Source organism: Meleagris gallopavo, chromosome 19 (assembly GCF_905368555.1).
Source record: "Meleagris gallopavo chromosome 19, MGAL_WU_HG_1.1, whole genome shotgun sequence".
NCBI classification, from domain to species: Eukaryota; Metazoa; Chordata; class Aves; order Galliformes; family Phasianidae; genus Meleagris; species Meleagris gallopavo.
In genome coordinates this window covers 8,637,281-8,662,125 of record NC_139422.1, presented here as the reverse complement: position 1 = coordinate 8,662,125, position 24,845 = coordinate 8,637,281, and the positions used below count along the sequence as shown (strand labels likewise).

At 43.7% G+C, this 24,845-nt stretch overlaps 2 protein-coding genes across 4 annotated transcripts in view; both read right to left on the bottom strand.

Moving 5' to 3' along the window:
* Positions 1-24,845, bottom strand: part of RABGAP1 (RAB GTPase activating protein 1) — a 60,031-nt gene that overhangs the window by 10,334 nt on the left and 24,852 nt on the right. For both annotated transcript variants that reach the window (XM_085239414.1, XM_010721047.4), the window contains exons 14-17: positions 5,469-5,582; positions 4,468-4,542; positions 2,182-2,307; positions 1,462-1,605 (exon numbers count right to left, since the gene is read on the bottom strand). In XM_085239414.1, the coding sequence (XP_085095540.1) occupies positions 1,462-1,605; positions 2,182-2,307; positions 4,468-4,542; positions 5,469-5,582 (459 nt within the window). The remainder of the gene's footprint in view (positions 1-1,461; positions 1,606-2,181; positions 2,308-4,467; positions 4,543-5,468; positions 5,583-24,845) is intronic.
* Positions 10,188-23,299, bottom strand: GPR21 (G protein-coupled receptor 21). 2 transcript variants are annotated; one of them, XM_085239433.1, is made up of 2 exons: positions 19,725-23,299; positions 10,188-19,425 (listed from the first exon to the last, which is right to left on the bottom strand). In XM_085239433.1, exon 2 carries the CDS (start codon positions 19,064-19,066, stop codon positions 18,020-18,022), a length of 1,047 nt encoding a protein of 348 aa, XP_085095559.1. In that variant the 5' UTR covers positions 19,067-19,425; positions 19,725-23,299; the 3' UTR covers positions 10,188-18,019. The 2 variants fall into 2 exon arrangements, with proteins under 2 accessions (XP_085095559.1, XP_085095560.1); XM_085239434.1 differs by having other exon boundaries at positions 19,966-23,299.

Sequence of the window (24,845 nt, the reverse complement as noted above, 5' to 3'; positions counted from 1 at the left end):
GATGAGAACAAGGATACAAGTGCAAACAGGTACTACATTAAATGACTTCAGTTAGGGAAGTACGTTCACTGGATTGCCATTACTGATAGCAAACCAGTATTTCAGCACAGGCTTTACTATCTTAATAGCTCTAAACTCCAGAATGATGAAGGTGCTGCACTTTAAGGACTAGTTGGTCAGCTCAAGATGATTTAATTTTCATACAGCAACTTCTGAAAACACTGAACTCAAATGCAGCAATATATACATGAATACATTAATTTCTGGTATTCAAAAGTTGGGATAATTCTTGCAATGAAAAAGAAGGTAACTCCCTTTAGGACAGAGTCTCACATTATCTACTTTGCCACTGTTTGTTAGAGGTGATTTACTTAAGCTGCCCGGTTAATTATAACAGTCCCTGTAACCAGTAGTAGCATACAGCTTCCTAAGGGGTGCCTTCCCTAATCACAACACACTGCTCATCAGATTTCAAGATTGTCTTTCTTTCCACTCTCATTTTAAAGCAATAAAAAAATTCAGCATTCACTAGGAACACGTTTACTATTTGTGAATTTAAAATGTGTTTCTAAACAAATATAACTGATTTTCTAGATACCATCTGCTGCCTTCAATTACATTGGCACATGGACAAAGTAAGCAGCAGATGATAACAGAGAAAGGGTAAAACTGACCAGGAGATTTATGAATGCTGAAACCCTTCAGTGTCCAAAATTTAGACAAATTGTACCACTCCACATAAGCAATTACAGACCTGGTGGAGAATGCAGAATAATGTTAATCAGCCAGTAAAAGTAAATCATGAGATAACTCATGGATGCTTTGGTACAAAACATGAATTGTTAATATATGTTAACGAGCTCCTAATCAAATTATACTATTTACCAACATGCTACCAAATATGCTGTTTTAAAACATGCATTTGTCCAAATCTTGAAGTAAATAGTTTTGCTTTCTAAATATATGCTGGGAAGTATAAAGAGACTTCAAGTCTCTTGGAAAAAGGGCCCCAGGCTTGTGAGATCACCAGCACAGAAATTAGCTGAGCTACTCTACATGGGATGGCCTTTTTGCATCCACATTCTAAAAAAAAAAACCAACACAAAACAAACCAACACAAACGTTAGCAGAGTGTATAACACAATTCAATAACAGAAGAAAATTGGAAACTTTCATCCACACTTGTAAATTAATTTACATCCCACAAGCACTGTATGGAATTACATCCACACTAAACAGTACTCTGTGAAATAAGATATTATAACCATATATATATATATTCCTAATCCATTTCTTTAAAATGCTGAGAACTCTTCCACTGTAAAAATGTAACACTTCTAGGTAGAAATAAGTATCACTTGCCTAGCTCTGGAATAACAGCTGGTAACAAGGATGTGAATCAAGATGGTGAAATAGGGTCAAAAGTTACTAGTAGTGCAAGTCTTCAGTTACAACACCTACCTCACATAAGAGTAAGTCAATAATATGGAAGACCATGTAGAGAGGGAATTTTGCCGTGAACAGTGTAAGGAACCACTGGGAAGCATACATGTGTGCTTCAAGGCTAATGTCCAGAAAGTGGTTATACAGATCAGGAATGTATTCCTAATAATAATAATGGAAAAGAAAGGAAGAAAGAAAGTTAATTTATACCATCTTGGAGGAGCAGTTGAAATCCCAAAGTATAACAGGAGTTGGGTAGAACCAGTGTGTGTGCAGAAAGGCAGGTTTCTGCATCCATACCTGACAGAGCAGCTGCCTGACATGCTGAAGAGCCTTGCAAGGACGCTGAGGGCTCAGTGCGGATGCTCAGCACGCTGTATTAAATGCACAATGAGCCAAGTTCCTGAGCTCACATCCTAGTGAGGAACCCAGGCAGCGCTGTGCTGACCCTGCAAGGCGCTGCAGCTGTATGCAGCGAGGCCCCTGCTGGGGCAGTCAGGAAGAGAGCAGCCCCACGGGGTCGGACGTGTCGGCCCCAAACCCACTGCGCTGCTGCGGTGACAGACAGGACTCTGCCCAGCACACTGTGTTCTCAGAAGGCCTTCAGTGCGGACAGTCCTCACGCTGCCTCTTTACTAAGAGGCTACAAACGCTGTTTGCTTGTAAGACAAACAGCTTGTTTTGCTGTTTTGAGCTGCAGGTCCTGATCATTCACTTCACACAAGTCCGAGCCCCTACCTGCATGAGGCGCTCCAGCTGATAGAACTTGCAGTGCAAATCTTCAAAATTTTGTTTGAAAAGTTCCCTGAGTCCATAATCAAACATGATTTTGACCAGAACGCTGAAAGCTTGCTCTTCAGGCATCTGTGAGAAGAAAGCGCATTTAAATCCTTCATAGCAGTTCCATCTGCCCTTACTGTGATCCCCTCCTTCATACAGAAAGGCCAAACTGTTACTGCTTTTTAACCCGCTCGTAGCCAGTTCCAAAGTAGCCAAGAGTACCAACACACAAAATGAGGCCTGGTGTTGGAAACTGCACTTCATTCACATTCAGTGGGATAAACCACTTCCCCGTCACCCAACTAAAAATACATCTTACAGACACCAAGACCAACGCAGCTTCTTGTCGTATTTGTTACACATCATGCCAGAATCCTACAGATTTTCAACAGCCTAATTCTGTCACCTACGTAACTAAGACAAATGCAGTATCATCAGATGATGTTAAACAGGATCTTTCCCTTATTTTTAGCTATGTATTTACCTTTTTAAGTGACATTAATTACATTTCACGCTTATTTTTCAGCTGCCATGAATAAGACAGAGCAGTAATTGCTAACAAAAACTTAATTTATCACAATTCATCACTGGCTTAGGAAAGTTCAATATCCCTTCCCTGCCAAAAACCAAAGATACACTCATCATGGCCTGTCAGTGTTTAGACATTTTTCCCAAACACAAAAATTCAGCTTTCTATATTTCTATAGTAAAGTCTGACTTCAGGCCAATCACTTGTTCCTATAAAGGCCAGAACACCCACCTCAGTATTCTATTATTAATCTGCAGATGGAGTTTGTTAAAACTGAAAACTTTGCTGACATGCACTGGGCTGGTAGTGATGGACTCCATTTTGCAATGCTTTTCAATATCTGTATTCCCTAGCAGCTGTACTCCAAAGGCTCATTTCAAAGAAACCTATTTGAAATTCAGTCTTTTTATTGCATACTTTATTTCCACAGGCAATACCTAACTGTTAAAGAAAGAATTCTCCATTCTCCACGAGTCTCTCTAATGCAATGGATATTCAAGAAATGGATATAAGACAATAAAAATCAGAAGCATGTATGTTTCAGTAGAAGTGTTCAGTTCTCCTATCAGGAAGTATCAGCCTTCTTGATCTGATTCAGTACAGTAATAAAGAATTAATTGGTCATCAAGCAAATGTTTCACATTACAGTAACGATGAACTAGAAGGTTTTTATGATTAGTTATTTGGCTGACGTTTAAAAAGAACCGAGTTTATGTTATGTTCTGCATCCTCCACTGACTTTACAACATTATGGAAAATGCTCCATGAAGACCAGACTTCCACTGAAAGCTGCAGAGATGCCTTCATACCCAGTTCTCACTGGTAGCACCAGTCACTGAGAATCAGCTGGGGAGAAGAAATCTCAGAACCCTACAGGGCTTACGAACTGTTCAGCTGCAACTGCCCCACTTGCAGACACACACTGAGAACAAGCAGACGTTGATTTAAAAAAGAATGGTCTATAAATAATTGGTACTGATTTCAAATCCTCTCATATTTCCTAAGCATGAGCAAATCTGAAACTTTTGCTTCTGATTTACAGTAAGCATCAAACTCCCTGGCTTCTGAACACCCAAGCAGTTAAAGGATATTACTCTGATAAGGCCTCTTTTACCAATAACATTAGGTTAAAAAAGGTATTCTTAACAAAATAAAAAACTATTTTATCCTTCAATAACCTCTAAAATCAAAAAGCAGAAAGGGCTATAATACAGGAGCCCAAATAAAGGCAGTATAATGTTCAAAGCACTAAGAAACTGAATCCCATCAATGCCACAAATACACTACTTCTGTGTATGCACAACATATGGTGATTACCAACCATACTTCTGACCGATTTCAATAGAAAGGTCTTCCAAAAGGCTTAAATCTGACCTTGAAACCCTGTAACAGAAACATTTACAGTTGTCTGATACACAAATTCCATGCCTACTAGTGATCATGAGTACAAGCCTGTGGAGTTTCAATTGGAAGGGGTCCTGAAACAGAAACACAGTGAAATGAACACTGACAGTAGACAAGAGTTGTTATGAATACTACAGTTAGTTCTAAACAATTTACTATTCTGCCTAAAATCACATTATTAGTGACCAACATTTAAGTGGGTAAGCAGCCTGCAACCCCACTTGTTCAGGAGCTGCCATGTCCCAGACATGTGGAGCAATATTTATTCTTAAGCTAAAAACAAACTGGAAGAAAAAAAAAACACCACTTACATGTAAAAGCAGCACAGCAGCAAGAAACGATTGGCCTTGACAGTAACCAATCTCTTCATCATAGACAGAATAGGCCTAAAAAAGGAATCCAATTTTTTTTACAGCATATCTGAGCTAAAAGCACAAAGAAAACAAAATATTGCACTGAACACAACTTCATGAAATTTTCATGAGGTGTATTGGTGCCCCCGGTGTCATTCAAAGGAGAGGATAACCTATGTGAAAATCAAACCATGACAAACAGTAGCAGTGGCTGGTTACAGTAATGCAGCGAGACTGTTGGAGTCTATTAAGCTCCTTATCTGAGAGCTTTAACCCCTAAACAGCTCCAGGGATGTTAGGAGGTCATTTGTGGAAGAGAAACACCAGTAACACAAAGAAAGAGCACTAAAAGATTTCATATTCTTTCTTCATATCTGCATTTTGCCAATGTTTGTCACGCTCAGAACAATGCAGCTATCTCTGTTGTAAGAGTGAACTGTACAAGTGTGGGTCAGGGAGGCCTGTCACAAACACACATATGGGTTTCTATTTCAATCTCTATCCAACTACACTAAATGGGATGAGCAGCCTTCCTGCTACCACAGGGATGGATCCCACTTCTCTCTCACTGCATTTTAGCCTTTAGCTGAGGATCTGTTGTGTCCCTCTCTCTACATTCCATCTGGATACGTATCTTTGGATACGAGGGGAAAAAAATGACAATTTCTAAACTGAAGCACATCTCCTCCCCTCAGCCTTGATCCAGGCTGACACATCTGGAATTATGTGAAGTTTCTGTACTAAACAACTTAGTGCTCAGGAATCCAGAGGGCTTACAACTTCAGAACACCCATCTGAATGGCACTATGACCAGGTAAACAACTGCAATGAAGAACGAGGCAGAGTCTGCCTCCAAGGTACAGTGAACTAATTGTAATATCCACACGTTCTCAGGTAACAAAGACACATCTGTCAATGATTTTAAACATTAATTACCAGAATAAGAATGTAAATAATACCTTGCATATTTTGTACAGGGAGTCCTGACCATCTCCTCCAGTATCTTTAAAATAATCATGAGCAGGAAACGTTCGATTGATGTCTCGAGTGATAGCACTGTCTTGTGGAGACTCCTATTAGAAAAAGTAAAAACAAAAATCAAGGTACTATAAACCAAAACACGTCAGAAGAGAATAAATTACTATATGCGAGGGCTGAGTTGAGGGATTGACATCGTGTTCTGCGCACTGTTCTAAATTTAACAAATACAGTCTACTCAACCAGAACAGACTGCCTGCAGGCTGGCAGCTCCAGATCACAATCTTGATAGATTTGGTTACCTAAGCACATCTGGGAACAGTCAGTGAGTGGCAGAAAAAGCACATGCACACACACACAAAAGCATTCCGGGACATTGCAATGCAGACAGCAGCCTTCCCTTGGAGTCTTCCAAAGGCCTGCCTGGTCACATTTCATTTGTCTTAAACTGCGGCGGGTAACGAACAATTGTAAGCAGCTGTATAATGCCGTCCTAAGTTCTTTTATTCATTCTCCTAAATGCTTCAGCTAGTGAAACCACTCTCCATTCCTTCCATAAAATTAAGCAATTCAGAAGTAGAAAATCACGTAAGAGCAGCATACAGCAAAACATAATAAAGTGCAGGGATGGCTGCCTATAGGAGCAGGGCAGTTCAGCATCAGGAGGATGGAACTTTGTTCTCTACATTTCTCAGATGCAATAATTTCCCAAGTCTAAAGTGCTTTGAAAGCTGCACAATAACAGCATACAATTAAAACATTAAGTTTGAACAACAGACTGAAAAGGTAATTGGAAGAAATACCATGCGAGTCTGCATCAAGTCCTACACAAGAAGTAGTGAAAACTCCTAGAAGAGATTAAAAGAGTTTGACAAAGCATAATAATTCAGTGCAGTAAAAAGGGAAACGTAGGCCTTCTCCTCCCGATGGTAATCCAATTTGAATACCACGTGATCTCCCTGAAATCAGTGGGCAAGACTGGTGTCAAACAGCCAGCTCTAATGGGATTTGTCAGTATTGCACAGGATGGGCAAGGATATGCAAACTTTTTTTTAGGTCTGTGTCAGACACACCATGTGCAACCATAAGCATTTGTGAACAGTGTCCAGCTTAGCCTGAAGTGCCATCCAGGACAGATTCGGTTCAGAAGGGGAAAGCAAGCAGGTGGCATTCCCACAGTGGGGTCTTCTAAGGTCTCTGTCAATGTTAAACATGGCACAGTTTTGATCCATCTCATCCAGTTCATTCAGTTCACTTCGCAAACTATTCCTATTGTAGATGCTTAAGCCGGGCTTCATCATGCTGCATGGAGACCTGGATATTCTTTGAAAACTGGAACAACAACCTGTTGGGCTCGAAGAGCTGTGAGCAGCGGTGGCTGGGAACCAGTGGCATCCCTCAGAGCAGAGCTGGCGCCAGCACAGCTGTGTGTGGGGCTCGGAGACCTGCAGCATGGAAAAAAGACCCCTCCACAGGTTTGTGAGCACCACCAAATGGGAAGGAGAGGCTGGGATGTCAGTAGTAACACAGAAACAAAAGCCTCTGTTTGTCTGCAGATGTTTCCTTTGCCTACCATGGTTCCTTTTTCCACTATCAAAGAGGACTTTTCCTACGCACCACCCGAGAGCCCAGAAAGCTCAGAAATGAATTCTGAGAACTTTTTGAATAAGGTCTTCCTGATAACAACCAATTTTTTGGAAGGCTGCAAGACTGAATTACAGCGAAGTACCCTGCTATGCAAGAGTGCAGGTACTGTTCACTGCCAACAGCAATTTGTGGCACTGAACAATTGGATTTCCAGAGTGTTACCTGTGTTCTGCTGTAATGGCATAGATTACAGAAAATAATCTTAAATTCACTTGCCTTTTAAATTTGCTTATTTAATAGCAGAAGCAAAAGCATCTGGTTGGAAACTTACATGACAGACTTCACTGTCATTACGACTAAAAATCAGCAGTCCCTCTCTGGCTTTGCGTGACTTGTTTAGCCCTTGACTCCTATGTTTCAGTGCAACTCTTCAAGCAATCTGTAAGGCTAGTTCCTGCAGCTGAAACAGAGCTTAGTGAGAGAAAAATTAGCGGAAATGATAAGGTTTAAAAATGCTTTTCAAACCAGCTTTGAAATCTCTCCACTAGTACAAACTGCTGCAATCCGAGCATTGTGCAACCTTTTCTTTACTCCTATTTTTATACCTTGCTGTGAGAATTGGCTCAATGGGCAATTTCTCATGCTTTCAGGGGACTGGGAACTGAAGGAAACCCTTCTGAACCCACACCCTTCACAAACTGGGATTGAAAAATAGAAAGCTAAGAATGACAGGAAGAAAAAGAAAGTAATAAAGAAAACAGAATGGAAAACAGCCATGAGAACTGAGGCAAGCGCAATAAAGATTAAAATTCTCACATGAGTTCACTGCTCCAAAGGAAAGCAGGAAAATGCGGATGCTCAGACTAACAACATACCTCTCCTTCCCCTTTGTTGTGCCCTTTAAAATATTAGTGGAGTTATACTAAAAACTTCCTCTCCTGCTGAATCAAAAAGTACGAGAGTAATTACAGAAACTAGGATGCAGTCTAGCAGATAAAAGCCCATCTACTTTATCAGTTTTCCTAAAAAAAACATACTGGTTCCCACCTGCTAAGATGGATACACTTAAAGGACATATTCCTTGTGCTTTTCTCCAAAGTTTAGCATGTTTATGATCCTTCCTGGGAGAATTATCCCAGCATGTGCAAATGAAGCTGCAGTCTTGACCAATGTCTTGAAAGTGAAACTGAGCGACATTGGAAGCATTTTCTGTACCTTCAGCCACACTTTGAAGACCTGGAAGAGCTGGAGTTGACAGCACCTCTTCCCAGGGCTGACACAAATTTGAATTCAAACACCATCCTCACAGGAAAACAAAACTGAAGCTCTGCAAAACTCTCACTCTTGTCACCATGGAATCCACTTTCACATCGCAATTACTCAGGGAGGTCCCAGTAACTTTGCAATGGTTTTGTCATACAGTCAGAAATGACTATGAGAAGAAAGGTCTGGAGATTCCTTCAGTCAGCAAATGTTCCACGCTTCATTTGGGGTCTGATCAGCACAAGGCACGTTGCTGCAGGGCACAGGCAAGGCACTGGAGAGCAGCGAGTCAGCTCACAGCTTCCAGCAGCCACAAGGAGCAGAAAAAGCCAAAGCTGTCTGAAACTTGTACAGACAGGACAGCATTACACACTAAGGGTAGGTGGTTCTGATAAGATCTGCACATTTCACATACATTCTAAAATAATGAAAGGTCACTTGGTAGTTATTTTTAATGTTTGCATGACACTGCATCGCCAAATTTATTTATTTTGCAGGTTAATGGTGTTCCCAAGATTACTTTTGATACGTAGTATTAATACTGACTTTTACCCAGAGCACATTCCCTGCACGTGGACCAAAGCAATGTGAGAGGATTTCAGCACACAGAATTACACCCAGAACTGAGACCGTAAGGAAGTACTACGAAAGCCACTTTCAAAGCAACAGGCTTGTTAGCTTCTCACGAGATATGCTGTCCTGAGAACAGAAGTGTTACCCAGAGAACATTCACAAATAAATAGAGGGATTCGTGGAAGTAAAATGAATGGTTTGGAGAAACACCTGCAATTTGATACAATGGTGCACTGATACAGCATACTTTCAGTCCAAATATGGCAATATAGAGCAATTCTAAAAATAAAAGTGAATCCCTTGTGATATCCAGCCCTTTAGCTGTGTTCATTTCCTTTTAGGGCTCAAGTTTCCCACAGGAAAAATACAGAGAGGAGTTTGCCTTCAGCTCCCCACATCACGCATGGGTAACACGCAGACATACAGTGCACAATGGAAGGTCGTCCTGCTCTTCGTGATTACAACAAAACCAGACTACTGAGAAGAGCAAAGAGGAGAGGAAAAACCCACCCCCTCCACACAGAACACACCTTTACCACCGCCCACTTACATAAAAGTCATCTGAGACAAGACGTGAAAACGTGTGACGTATCATTTATTTCTTAAACGTATTCATGATCCATTCAGACCTTTCAAATAAAGTGTACAAGTGCATTTCAGAATAAAAAACTACACTCTTCACACAGCTCTGTAGAACACGACATTTCATCAAGAAACTTGAAGCAAAAACTTCCTAGTAACCACCCATGCATCCTTTGGCTACAATAACATCACTGATCAACAAGTACTGCTATTCAATTCTGAGTTTCCCTTTAAAGAGAAGGAGCATCCTAAACTATGCTGCTCCTTCCAAGGACCTCTCTTTAAAGAGAGAATATCAAATAAATTAGCTAGGCTTTAGGCAGAACAGTAAGGCTACTGAGTACTGTTGATGCATGATCCATACATTTGGCTAACAGGCAATCTAGGCTATGTGAAACACGTCAACAGCCCTTGAAATTTTAGTAGTATCAAGATTACATCAATTCAAAACAAATGGCAGACAAAGATGTAACCAGTGGAACAATCACTGAAATATGTGCGGTTTCTCTTAGGATGGGAAGTGCTGATAGATTCAGAAAAGTGTTTATAAAATTTGCTAAGAACCACATTGACATTCTTAAAATTACATATTTTACAAAGCCCTAAACTGTGTGACTGTACAACTCTACCACATTAAACCGTCTGTTTTAAAAATACATACATATATCTGTATGTATGTGCATCTACAGCAAAGAGGAAACAAGTCAAGAGATGTATGAGAGCCAGAGTACAGATCATCTCAAAGGGAATGCTGCAGTTCTTTGAGTTTTAATACCTCATAGCAAAAATACCTCTTGGAAACAATTATGCAAAGACTTAGCATCAGGTATTTACATAGTTCAGTTTAACGTAGTTCACTTAATGTTTAAAAATATGTGAGTTATTTTAAATCAGTAACACTTGTAGGTTTTGGCTCAACTATACTTTTTCCTTTTATCGCCCTTAGCCAAAAAATCAGCTACAGAAACGCCTATGAGAACAGGGGGGAGGAGGATCCCTCTGCCCCGCATCTTAACAATTCTGAGTTGGCACAAAATACGTATTTTTGGAGCCACAATGATAACTGTTCCTCAGCTGTCCCGAACATCCAAACTCCCATCTCCACCTCCTCTCCCTTCCCGGATACCCACAGAACGAATCCAGGCAGAGATGAGGAGCGCCGAGACCTCAGCGCTCAGCACTGCGTCACAACGAGAGAAGGGCTGGAAAGGCTCAAATTCACCTGTCTGCTTTTCTGATCTGCTTTGGTGGATTTGTTTCCTGCAGTCCTTCAGAGCAGGGCTTTTGCACTCGCACCTCTTGCTCGTCTTTTAATACAAAACGATTTCCAGCATTCAAAGTTTCTACCAACACACACACATTCCTATGTGTGATTTTGTAGATTCTTGGCCTTTCCACTGACACTCAGGAAAAAGCTCCAGCCGTGGCACTGCTCGTGTACAGAGCTGGACTGTCTCCCCATACGGCTCCTCACAGCAACCCTCAAACAGACAAACAAACGTTGCAGAACACACTGAGATAATCAGAGCAGTGGCTTCTGCTGTCCCCGTGACTGCGAAGGAGCAGACAGAGGTGGAATGTGCAGACAAGAGAGCATCCTTCAAAGGATGCGGCTCCACTGTATTTTGTTCAGCAAAGCAACCTAAAAGCACATGCATGCATAGCCTCCCATGCTTGCAGTTTAATTGTAAACAGCACGTGGAAAAACAATTTAAAAGGTACTAATACAATTCTGAACTCCCTGAAGAAAAGACATACCCACGAGGATTAAGAACAGTAAGAAAGCTCATCATTAGCAATCGCAAACTCATTTCCATCCTGTTGCATTCATTAAAGGAATACAAAATTGAATCTAGTGTTTACATGCTAGAATTACAATAGAAACTTGATTTCAGAGGTTACATATGGAGAGAAATTTATCAGCATAGCAACTTGCAAAACACCGTGCTGTACAGCACCTCCAAAGACATCACTCTGTGAACACAACACGTGTGATGTCAAACCCCTTCAGGCAGTTCCAAAGCATGGCTGGAGGGAGCACTGCTTCCTGCGGCCCCAGGATTAACCATTATTTTTAGTAGGTTTTAATGACAATTTATCCTCGAGAAACACTGGATCCCCCAAAAACGGAGCTGATCAGGAACACACCCAGCACCTCACCGCCCTCAGGGAGTTATTTCTTTGTATGCTAAACATCAATTCCTTTGACGGCATCTATAGAAAACGTTTTTTAAAATGTTCTTATGAAACACTCTTAATACGCAGCAACGCTAATATTTAAAAATATTTCACAGTGTTGTACTAATGTAACTTCATAAAACGAGCAACTTCAGTCGGCTAAAGCTCAAAGCCTTACGCTATATTAAAATAGTCCAAAGTCTTCACGCACACACAACTATCACTAGCACTATAAATATACCTACGCCACTTCAGTGCGAAGTCTGGCTGTTTTCCCCTGACAAATCCCTCAGTACTCCTGCCAGCATATTAGAACGTCACCCTTTACTAATCTAATTACTGATTTTCAAGGATTCACTTACAGTTGAAATCCCAGAAGAACTTTTTTCCAATTTACAATGAAGGAATGACTTTTTTTGATCAAGTATTTGATTGCTCACCTCACGTGAGCTCCCTAGCAGTGAAGGATGACACACATGCACAGCAAGACTTGTTGAGTTCATCTTTAGGAGGGGCTGCTTCAACTGTGTAACTTTTGAACCGAAGGGTCTCCAGCGACGCCTGAGAATCCAATGCTTCAATTCCAGAACTACCACCCTCATGGTACCAGCATGCAGAGCCCATTGCCCGCAAGGCCGTGCTGCTGGGATCTGCTTCCAGGCCAACACACAGGCGGGGATCACTCCTGGCTCTCGGTTTCAGTAACTGCAAATTCGTGAGGTGGAGAATCAGCTCTGACTGTGCAGACTACCCAAGTGCAGTCAGGTTGTAAATAAACAACTTGGGTCAGGATGCAAGAACATAAAGCTTACGTTAACATTTTCACTAAGTGCCAAAGCTCAAGAGATGCAAACAGTTTACAGGTGAAAGCCACAAACACTTCCTTGCACCAACCACCACACACACCCAGAGCAGACAGACGGTGCTTTGTGTGACACGGCGATGGGAGCAAGAGCTGCAGAGCAGCACAAGTCAGTAAGGAGCAGAGAGCCACGAGCACAGCTCTCTGCCTAGCAGTATTTCACACCCAGATAACCTCGAGTCACAAGAGAGGCAGAAAGCAGCTACACCAGCTGTACCACACCAAGGCTCGGCCACGCCAGCTCAGCCACGCTGTCCCACTGCAGCCAAGCGGCAAAGAGCAGGAGAATCCCTGCTCCCAGTGTGGGCAGAACCCGAGCACTGCAGCATTGCAAGAAAGGTTAACTCCATCTTTACAACAGTGTGTTCTAAATGATGTGACCCAAACTAAATACTCCATTGTGTTGACACAACTGCAGCCTACATCATATCAGAAGCGCACGCACGCAGTGCTGTCCCACAGGTTTCTTTTGTTTGTTTCCCCTGGCAGCAACTTTCAGTTTCTTTCTCTAAACACAATGACCTGCTTCTACATATACTACATTTTAACGTTCAAAAGCTTTCCTCTTCCAAAAGATTATTATGTAGCTAACTTTAGCTTGCCTTGGCTTCTCTGCAGAAAACATCTTTCAAAGCAGTGACAGCAATGCATAGGCAGTAAGGGAAACGACAACCGCGAAGTTTCAAGATGCCGGCCTCAAGTCAGAACATTCCTAGTGTAAAATATATTATTTCCATGATAGGGAACTCTCTCATCATCCTAAAGGAGGGACTGGAGAGCGTGGAAAGAGACGAGCAGGGAACAGACACAGCCTGCAGAACAGGGAGGAAGCACTGCTTTCCTGGGGAGAACCAACAGAACCAACAGACCTGGCCTCCTCCTCCACGCCCCAGCTTCTGCCTTCCTCAGCAGAACAGCCCCAGGGTTTGTGAAGTGCCCATTCCTTCCTTCTCCCACCGTCAGAAAAAACTGTGGAGGCTTTACACCTCTTGCATCTGCTACAAATGTGCTTTTTCAGCTTCAGACAGAATTGGTGGCGAGGTAAAGTTCAAGTTTATTTTGAATGGTATCACTGAAAGGATGTGGCATTGCATTCTGCAAAGTGGGAGATGGAAAGAAAAGGGTTTTTAACCTTAGGAACAACACAAGGACCAGGTCAGGCAAATGTTTTAGCAGATGCTTCAAGCACGCAGCACTAAAGATGTGTTTAAACAACGATTAAATAAAACCTTCAAAACTTTCACCTCCTCATACAGAATTATAACTATAATAGATTAATACAGCCATTGGGAAAAAATGGGCCTTTTGTTTGTCACACCTAAAGGTTGGCTCCCACGCTCACATATTAGTTCCTAAGAAAAATACTTTCTAAAGCACCAACCCGAGTTAGGGATACAAGTTTAACCAACTTCAACTCCAGATGTGGAATAAGGCAGACTGAGAAGTTTGCCTTCCCAGCTCACAAAGGTTCGATACAGCTGCTAACAACACAACAAATATCAGAAAGCTGCTCATCAATTTTTCACACTGAATATTTCCATTTCACAACGTATCCTTTGGAAGCACCTTTTTCCTGAAATTTAGGACCTCTTACACGTAAAACCTTTATGCGAAGGGGAAAGGAGCGATGCCTCGGAGATGCAGTGCAGGTCTAAGATTTGGGAATTCTCATTCAAGGTTCTGCTCTGAGAAAAACCCTTCCTGCAGCTCCTGAATCCCCCGTGCCTCAGTCCTCTGCCCTGCTTTCTCCCTATAGAAGACTTATGACAAATATTCACGACTGTCCTTTGGCACTCTGACACAGAGCCACGTCAGAATTCTAACTAAAAGAAACAAATTTCTGAGTGGTAAGAAGCTTGAGATACAAGTTCAACCCCTCCAAAAGTAAATAAAGACCATAGACACCAGTAATATTTAATAAAAAACTAACAGTAGATGACAACAAAACGTTCGTTTCACGCAAAAGATAACTGTTGTGTTTAAAAATACTGTCACTTGATTAAAAATTATTAAAATGATAATTCACAGATTTTCTCCCAGCCTATTTGGGAAACAACAACGCCACAACAGCCCAAACTTCCAGTATTATTTTTTTCAATGAAGCAAATGCTCCATGAAGCAAATATTCACATTCTGCGAAGTTGTGCGTATAGAAATCTTCTCCTGTGGCATTAAAAAAACCTACTGAATTCTACCATGTAAGTTGGACCTTGCAGCAACTCGATTTGAAAAATAAAAAATAAGATGGAATCTCGAAGTTAGTTCATTTAGCTATACCACAACACACAATTTTTATGAAGATAGAATTTGATTTCTGCATCGTCTCCATTGTGGTGTTTACATACACAGTGCTCTTGACACCAATTTCTAAATGACCAGGCACGCTCTGACACAGATATGGCCAAGAAAGATTAGTTTCGTATGTACAATGATGAAAGCAACCCAAGCAGAAAGCCCGCTGCCCAACAACTCATAGCACATATGGTGATGAAAAGGACTACTGTGCCTCACGTTAACTACCTGAGGAAGGATGTTAAATGGACTGCTGAGCAAACAAGGTAATACTTTCCAAAATTCTTTCTTGCACAGTTGGCACAGGGACCAAGAACCACCTCCATGCAGTTTCACTGAAGACAGTGGAGTCAAACAATGCAGATATTTAAACCACTTCATCCCCTATAAACCTTGACCAGCCTTTAACTGACAGGGAAAATGTAACTTAGAATTTAAAACACAGATAAATTAGCACAGACAGAACTAGAAATACAGACTAATGAACCAGGCAACTGATGCAATATTAGAAACTGCCTGAAAAAGCAGGATGAAACCTGAATGCTTCAGCTGGCTGCAATTCCGCTCTTCTTACCTTGGAAGAGACTTCCAGATTCTGACTTTCACCTCTCATGGAAATCACCCGAGCTGAAGACTTTGAGATGAGTGAACGAAAGCCTAGCTGTTATGAATATTACAATTAAAGTTCAGTTGCAAACAACAATGGCTGCAAATTTCCATCTAAATCTGTAGCAACCACTACACTAAGTACAAGTCCAGGCTTACAGCTTAAGCAGCAACTGCTTCAACTCAAGTTAAATCTCTATGCCATCAGTAAGCCCTTGTAATTTATGCTAAACTTCCATATTCTCAAAAACTAGCACTGAATACTCCTACTTAATCTTTTATTCATGCCATAAAATTTGGAGGGGAAAAAAAAAAAACATTTGTCCTCCAGCTTCCACTTTAACCTGAAATGATCATACTGAGGGTTTTAAGCCTAGCAGATTGGTTTTTTTCTTCTATTAAATTTAATCAAATGCTTTGAATGCTAGATTGCATTGCTTCAAAGACGTGGAAATGTTAGCTAAGGTGAAGAGTCAGAGAAAAGCTACTGGGAATTTACCTGAGAGGTTGCTCCAAAAATACCACACAGGAATGCTTCGATATTAGTGACTAAAGCCCTTAAATTGCTCCCTAAAGCCCACCCATGCTATGACACCTACAAAACACTAGAGAACAATTAGCCAGCTGTGAGCTAATGCACCGTTTATAAATGACTCACTGCACCACCGTGCTCTGCTCCAGCCGCCAAGGCTACCTGGCACGGCCAGGTGTCTCCGACCAAACTGCAGACAGACACAGCTTAGCAGAATGATTCTCCTCTATGCTGTCTGTGCAAAGATGACGGCGTAAACCCTTGACCTAGACAACGTCTTAATATGACAGACAACAAGCAATGTTGTGAGGGCATGAGGATTTACATCGCCTTAAACTTTCAGATAAACTATGGAGGATAAATTAAGACCGGCCTGTACGGATGAACACTGAAAGCAGATCACGACATGGCTTTGTCCCGGGGCAAACCACATGAGCCCAGGGACTGGAGCTCCCAGCAGATCACAGAGGAGGGAAGGTGTGTGCAGGACCACTAAAAAACAGAGATCATCTTGGTCAACGACAACAGCAGACCTGAGAACAAATACACACAGTCCTTCCTTTGGCTAAGAGAACTGCCCCAGTTCTAAAACACATTTCTGAAACTAACTTCCCCTATGTTTTTTCCTTTCCCAATATGACAAGAGTCAACCCACCTTGACTTAATACAGCAGCTCAAAGAATTCCCCAAAGTTACAGCACCCAACGCAGCGCCAGGGCTGCAAAGGGCCATGCAGATGTAATGCACTGCTATAGGACATGGCTCACAAACCCTTTACTATTCCAATACAACACCAGTAAAAAGACATTCTTTTGAAAAACCAATCAATTTGAGGACTGTACTGCATTCTTAATGGCATCACAATACCCCAAAACACTTCGTTTAAGCAAGCCTGAGAAAAGCTGTGGTCAATGAAACTTTGTTTCTCAGACACTGTACATTGTTTGACCAGTTAAATATATGTTTGCCAACAGGATTTAGCTCCTGCTATATTCGAACCATCTTTAATCCCCGGAAGCCTAAAGAAAAATGTCTCTGATTTAGCTCTGTGTGCTTATGAATAACTCAAATACTACAGTTAAATTTACAACATAGTTCCCTTAGCTGTTTAGAAGACAATTGTTTTCTTTCCTTTCTCCCTAAGTTCTAGTATGTAAAATATCAAAAGAATTTAGATTAAAGAAAAGGGGGGGGGAGAAGAACATGTTATTTTTAAAGTTGTTCTTGAGAAAATTTCCACACAAAAATGTGGCATTTCTCCACTGTTTGGAGAATAATTTTCACATGTTGGCATCATTCTCAAGAGGGTGCCACAATTCTGGTATCATAAAATGACAAGTATTTTTCCCTTAGCTTATCAAAACACATTTTATTTAACTGCTAGATGTGGTCTGATTCAAGTTTTTCTTACTTGACAACAACCAGGAAAATGCAGTCGCTGCACTGCCTGCACACGCAGCCAACCAGGGGAACGGCACCGGGGACGGCTCAGATCAGAGCTGCACTCACGGCTCCGTGAGACCACGCTCATGAGAAAACATTCACATTGTTCCCCACTGTTCTAGAAGTCCTGTCTAGGTAGCACTGAAAAACAAGTTGTTTGGCCCCTTCTGTTACAACGCTGGAAAATTTTGTCAATATACTTTGGCATATATTAAAAAATCCCTGTAATATACCATATCCCATGACATTTCCACTTCAGATCTATCATTTACATGTGAAGCACGAATCTCAAAAGAACCTAGCAGAACTGTAAGAAAGACTACATTTTGCTGAAGCTCTCAGACACCCACTCCATTCAGTCACACCAGCTGGAGAGGTAAGTGTCAAGATACAGCTTTATTCTTAAAAACGAATATGGAGGTGAAACTCCACAGCCGCCTCCACAGCAATAAATTTTTTTAAAGTGAAACCACAATGATATGTGCTCCTGATTCTTCTGTGTCAGCAGCATTTCTCAGAAACCTTTTTGCAAATCTGGACATCATAAAATCATATTTAACTTCTTGCAAATTACAGAGCTGTCCCTGCACTTCCCAGTCAAGCTGATAGGTGTCTTAAACGTGACATCCATTGGAAGATCTTTTGCTCCTAGAGGTAGAGGAGTCCTTGGCTACCCTCTGTCTGGCACAAGAGGCACAAATCGCCCCCGAGAGACGCTTCAGCCCCTTCTGAAAGACACTGTTGGAGAGACTGTAAATGACACAGTTGCAGAAACTGTTGCTAATGGCAAGCCAAGTGGTCAAGAAGGATGCAACGCGATTACTATAGACGTTGGAGCTCTCCAGCAGAAAATAGATGATGTAGGGCAACCAGAGGATGTAGAAGACACTGGTGATACGGAAAAGAACCGTGGCATAGCGCTTGTCCGGGCAGGGCTGTGCCTCCCCTGCCTCCCCATCCTGAGAGCTGAAGCGCACCCTCCTCTCGTTGATCTCCTTGGTGTGCTGCTGGCAGATGCGGAAGATGTTGAAGTACGTAAAGCAGACAATGAAAGCTGCCGGGGCGTACAGCATCACCACGATGAAGAGAGTGAAATAGGGATCGGTGTTCCAGGAATTGGCACACCACTGAAACACGTCCCCGTGGTATCCAGGCTTTCCCCAGTGAAAGGAGGGTAAGAAGACCAGGCAGGAGTACAGCCAAATGACCAGGATGCAGATCCGCAGTCTCCACGGGGTGACCAGCGTGTTGTAAGTCAGCGGTTTGGTGATGGCAATGTACCTGTCAATACTGATGCATGCCAAAGAGGCCATGGAGACGCTCTTCAGCACCGATACCACGTAACCAAAGATTTGGCAAACCAAAGACTCGCTTAAAACAACTGGGTAGTGCAGCAGGGACAAAGAAGGCACCAGACAGCTCACGCCCACCAGGAGGTCAGCATACGCCATAGTCTGGATGAAGTAACTGGTGGTGTGGTGGTTCAGCAGAGGTGCACAGTGAAAGACAAATATCACAATAATGTTGCCCGAAATAATCAGCACCATGAGGAACACAATAATAACCACTTCCAGGAGGCAAAAATTGATGGTCTCCAAATAGCTAATGGCCAGGAGACAGAATGGCCGGCCACTCTGGTTGCCAACCAAAGAGGAGTTCATCTTGAGCACTGCAGTGATCTCTACTTCATGCTCCTGCCTGCTGCCTGCAGCCGCCCCAGGCAGCTGCTGTCATTGCGGCCGGGGCTCTGCGTGCAGCAATGTCAGAACCGGAGCTCGGGTCCCCAGGGCTGCTCCAGCTGCCGCTGCTGTGCATTGTCTGCGGCGCGATTCCCCTTTAAACCCGGCTCCGTGCCGCTACCGGTGCACGGGGACCCGGCGGCAGTCATGTCAGCAACTTCACGCTGACACAGGGCGGCTATTAGAGCCCTCCGGGTGGGCCGCCTCGCTCAGGAGGGCTGAGGGACGGGGAAGAGGGAGAAGGAGCCTTCCTCGAGCGCGGATGGGAGTCCTCCCGAACGCTGACAGAAGAGAAGGGGAAAGCGTTTTACGGCATCATCCCCCCCGCTCCCGCCGCCTCCGGCCCCGCTCCGCCGCTCCCCGCCACCCGCCCAGGGCCCACCGAGCGGCGGCTCCCGGTCCGCGCCTCCCGCGGCCGCCCGTGCGGAGAGATGCGCGGAGGGGCGGGGGGCGCAGCCCCGTTCTCCTGGCTCCATCTTGCGCGCCGCTTTGTTCGCCCGCCCCGCCGGGATCACGTCCCTCCGGCCCCGCCGCCCCCCGCCCGGCCCGGGGCTCCGCGCGGCCGCGGCCCGGCCCTCACCTGCCGCCGGCGAACAAAAGCCCCGCGCGTCCCCAGCGAGCGCGGCGGCTCCGCTCTGCCCGGCGCTGCGGAGCCGGGGGAGGGGACGGCGGGAGGAAGGGGAGGGAGGCGGGCAGGAGCGCGGGGGAGGGCGCGGCGCCGGCGGGGACCCGGCCGGGCTCCCCCGCATCCCCCGCCCCGGGAAGGGCCGAGCCCCGCGGGATCGCCGCCGCCTCCCCCCGCACCCGCCGCGGTGCCTCACCCTGCGCGACCTCGGAGCCGACGGCGAGGCAGGCGTCCCTGCAGCGCGGCGGCTGCCGCCCGGTCCTGCGGGCGCGCCGTGCCCTGCCCTGCTCTGCTCCCCCACCGCCTGGGCAGGGCGGGTAGCCGCGGTCCGAGCTGGGAGGAGAGAGCGAGCGTCTAGCGGGACTGAAGGCTTTTCTATAGGAGCCCTGGTGGGGAAATGCCCGTTCTGAGGGGAAACGGCGTCTTTTTCCCGGCGTAGTTTGTGTTGCTTAGGAGACACCTGAAACCAAGGGCATCCGAGCCGAGAGATGCGGTTCATTGGTAATTCAGGTGCTGCTCCGAAGGGAAAGCCACCTCCTGCGTACGTGCACACAAAGTGCAAAGGCGTCACTATCACCTACAGCACCCAACGCGAACTAAACCAGCTCTACAAAACAAAAAGCCTGCTGCATTCCAGAGAGCAGTGGTGCACAGGAGTCACACCAGCAACAAATCCACCACACATATTTGACCAGGAATGCCTCTCCTATGCACCCAAGGCATGGATGTCGTAACGGGATGCTGCTATCTCATTTGCCCACAGACAGGATAACACCTGAGAACATCTCACCCGCTCAACATGCTGCAAAGCACAGCCTGCAGAGAGGCAGAGTCTCGATCTGAGCCCAGGGCCAGGAGCTGCTCACTGAGCTCAGCAGCAGTGGAGCAAGGTGAGGCTCTTCGGCCACCGGAGTCCTTTTGTCCAAAATGAAAGCATGTAACTGTCACCAGTACCAGCTCAAATCCACACACTGGATCCTACCGAAACCCAAGGTTTTGGTTAATGTAAGCTAAGCTTTCATCACGCTGTTGGATACCCAGTGGAAATGGAGGTACAGCCAAAGGAAGCAATGTCAAAGCCATCACATTGCAACACCTGGGATTTCAGTTGACTTGTAGGTAGAAAAGCCATTTTGCAGTGTGTTTTTACTGGTCAAAAGCCTTGGCTGGACAACACCATGACTTGGCAGATTTTTACTCTGTCTCCTACAGAAGTCCAAAACCAAAAATGTTACTTTTCCACCCCTTTCCCCCAAAAGATCACTTTGCCATTGTCCTTCATTTCTGTTATAATTTATGGCATTTCTACCCATGGAAAATTAAGTACTAGAACTGTAGCTAGGAAACATAAACTTTGAATTAAATTTAGGCAAGTGTATTGTGGTTATACAAAAAACAAGCTATGATTGAATTACTGCTGGAGAAATGATCTCCTATCTTTCCAAAGCAGAGAATGATTTACATACCAATTGATTCACATAGTATTTCTGGCTCCTTAGGCATGAATAGGCACATTATAAACATCCTTAGGAAAACAGCACACAGTGAACTTCAAATATATCTCAGATATATAAAAATAAGGTGGTATTGGAAATCCTGAGACTGCCCAGAACAACGTCTGGTTGCTCAAATTTCAAAACAAAAGATGTTCCTCTAAATCAAATTCACGTTTTTTGTTTTATTTTTATTAGCAGTCCAGGCTTAACTCCTATATTGCCAACAGGCATTTCTACGTAAGGGAATGTTCTCCTTTAGCTGACAGCCCGGTGTTCCCTCAGCACAGGGTAACAACTCTGCTCCGCGTCCAGGCCAACCTACAGCTGCTCAGTGCAGGCACCCAAACCACGGTGTGACCATGAGCTCACAGTGACTCAATGCCGACCTGCGGCACATGGGAAGCTGGAACTGGAAGTAAAAAGGTGACCGAGCAGGATATAACCCTACCAGAGCAGCTCCGGGGCCCAGTGCCAAGCAGACAACCAAGAGTTGCCTCTCAGAGATGTGAAAATGTGTATTTTTGGTAGCTGAGAGCCGGGATTCTGGGTGCCAATCATTGAAAATACCTCTGCATTTAGGCGTTTCTCCCAGTGATGCAGTACAACCTCAGCTGAGACTATCAAAAGGTATTCAAGAACTCAAAATTACAATGAGAACTCTTGGGAGACCAACTGCTAATAAAAGATAATTAAACTTTTATCACCACATGATCAAAACTCATCAAACAAGGGATCTGCAAGTTCAGGTGCGCCAACAGCAAACCTATGTCATACTTCTTCCACACTGTGCTTCACAGATGTAAGTTAAGTTTAATTTCAATTAATTATACATAATCGTGGCCCTCTGTACTCCTAGAAAATTACACGGATTCCTCTTAAAGAAATACATGGAATCCTGATTGCGACTCATGGAGAATAAACGTTAGCCACCCACAGCTAAAGCACTGCTGTATTGCATGCCACTGATGAAGCAACCCATTCACTCAAATAATGGTACTGACATTTTTAATTTCTTCATTAAATATTAGTGTAATCTGCACCAAGACTGAGGGTGTATTTAGTAGAATTTGTGCACTGTAATCCTCTGCTCATGGAGACAAAAGGGAAAAATGAGAAAGTGAGCAGCAAGAGCCCTGCTGCAGGAAAAACTGGAAGGAGCCCAACTGTAACCATGATCAACTCCTGTCAGAAATGTTACCCAGGATGACATCCCTCTGCCTCTGCATTGTATTTATTTATTTACCTCTCATTTTGACTTTTTCTTAATACGGTGTATTTATCTGGTACAATAGCTCATGTTTGGGTTGGTTTTTTTGTTTGTTTAATCCTTTCCCCTTATGTCCTCCCACACAGACCTACACCCAAAACTTCTTATTGTTTCCTCAATATTTCAAATATCAGGTTCTTAAAATTACGGTATTATGAAGCATTTATCTGCAAGAAAACCACAAGACCTCCACTGATCTGAAAGGTTCAGGAGATGTATTAATCCTCTAAAAATCTGGTCTGAAAAGTAGGCATTTTGCTTTGATGATGATTTATTTTTAACCTCTGCAACCAGCTTTATAGTTCATCCATTCAGCCATGTCTCCTTCCATCTCTGACTGCTAAAAACATTCGGCATCTGTCCTTGAGGTACTCACTGACACCGCAGCGAGTCCCCTTCTCTCTCCTCCTCCCATTCAGGGGCCAAAGCCCAAAGATCAACAGCCATAGCCATGACTGCCAAAATCCTACCAGGAACAGACGCCTCTCAAAGGATCGTCAAGATCGTCTCACCTAGAGCTTTCTTTCAGCCCCCAGTGGGGACGTGACCTCAATTCATTGGGCTGGCTTTCAGCCACACTCTCCATCATGAGCGTGGCAATCTGGAGTTTGCTAAAAGCTTCATTATTGCACACAGATGGTGTACAAATTCTCAAAAGTAATTTGTGGAAGCACCACAGTGGTGCAACTCAGACACTGCTGTAACAATAAAAGCACAGAGCCCAAACCCAGCTAGTGCTTACCAAAACAATGCAGAGCAGATAATGAATGAAAGAACACGGCCACGAAGGCTTCACACAGCACACCTTAAGCTGTGGATTCAGTGTTGCTTTTCACCTTCATGCACAAATCAGATTTACTGCGAAAACCAGATACAGCCTTCACTGGGGAAACCCACTGGAAGACATCTCTCTTTCAACTGTTGGGCACCCACACTTTAACAGTAAAACAAGAAATTATTCTCGCAGTTAATTTGCAAAACAAAGCTAAAAACACAATTCCCCAAGCACCAGAACCCACAATTCCACAGAAAAGCAGCAAAAATCACAAGAAATGCTGGAGAGACCACATCAACACCCTGCTCACAATAAAAAAATCACTGAAAGAGGCCAGATGCTTTTGAAGCAGCTGTCAACACAGATCCTTATTAATTTGGGGCTGTGCTGCCACATGGGGTCACGAACAGCCTGGCAAAAATCAAATACAGCTACAGAAATAGAGGTCAACATTAAGAGAGAAGGGGCACTGGATGATGAGTACTCACAGTGCCACACTGCATCTCCTGTTTGCACTGAAGAGCAAAGGCTTCACATCAACTCCTCAACACTGCACCACAGCAGCCTTCCTCAACAGACCGTTTCCAGTGCATGGTAATACAAATAACTGCACTCTTGTTAGAGTGGAGTTTGCATTAGTGCCATGCAAAACATGACAGAGCATTATGAGGCCAGCAAAGCAGTGCATTATAAAGCATCTTGCCACTGGTGCATACTGACTGTAACTGAGCTGCTATTTTCAGAGCAGTAAGAATAATTATTTGCATTAGAACTAAAAATTATCAAATAACGTATTAAAGGCTTGAAAATAAAAAAATGACAAGATGTAGTACAGCTTCGTCATACTGTTAGCATATACTATACACAATGGGTCTGCAAACATCATCTTTCCAAGTCCTGGCTCAGGTCCTCATCAGCCAGAGATAACCTTCTTGATAACATTTTGGTAACCTTTTCTCACTGCATTGTCTGCAGGTTGACAAAGTCACTATGGCAGTGTGAATTCACCAAACAGATAATTCTGCTCTAAAAGCACAATCCTCTCTGCCCACCCTACAGAAAGAATCACAGCCCATTTCCATGTAGTTTGTATTTAAGTCACAAGGCAAATAGCCAGAACAAGGTCCAATAAGGCACTCCCATCTTAAAGCAGAATTTATGTTCATTTGCTGGACTTGGTTATTGCTGGTAGCGTACTACCAACTTAACGAGAAGGCAGCAGGGCATGAAAATGGCCATTCAGTGCTCGTTGTCTTTAATTCCTTAATTAGTTTACACGCTGAATGACTGCTGCAGGCGCAGCCATCCCCCTGCTGCAGGGCACAGTGCTGGTCAGCCAGCCCCCAGATGATGCTTCAACACCAGAGATGCTTCCAACACATCACATCCAGGTCGTCTCCTTTGTGTCTGCCCAGCATAAACGAGCAGAAGTGTCTCACAGACTTAAACACCAGATGTTACACGATTCATTTTTTTTTTAATCACAAAGATGGCTGCACGATGTGCCATCCACTGTGCCAGAAACCCCCTTTCCCATC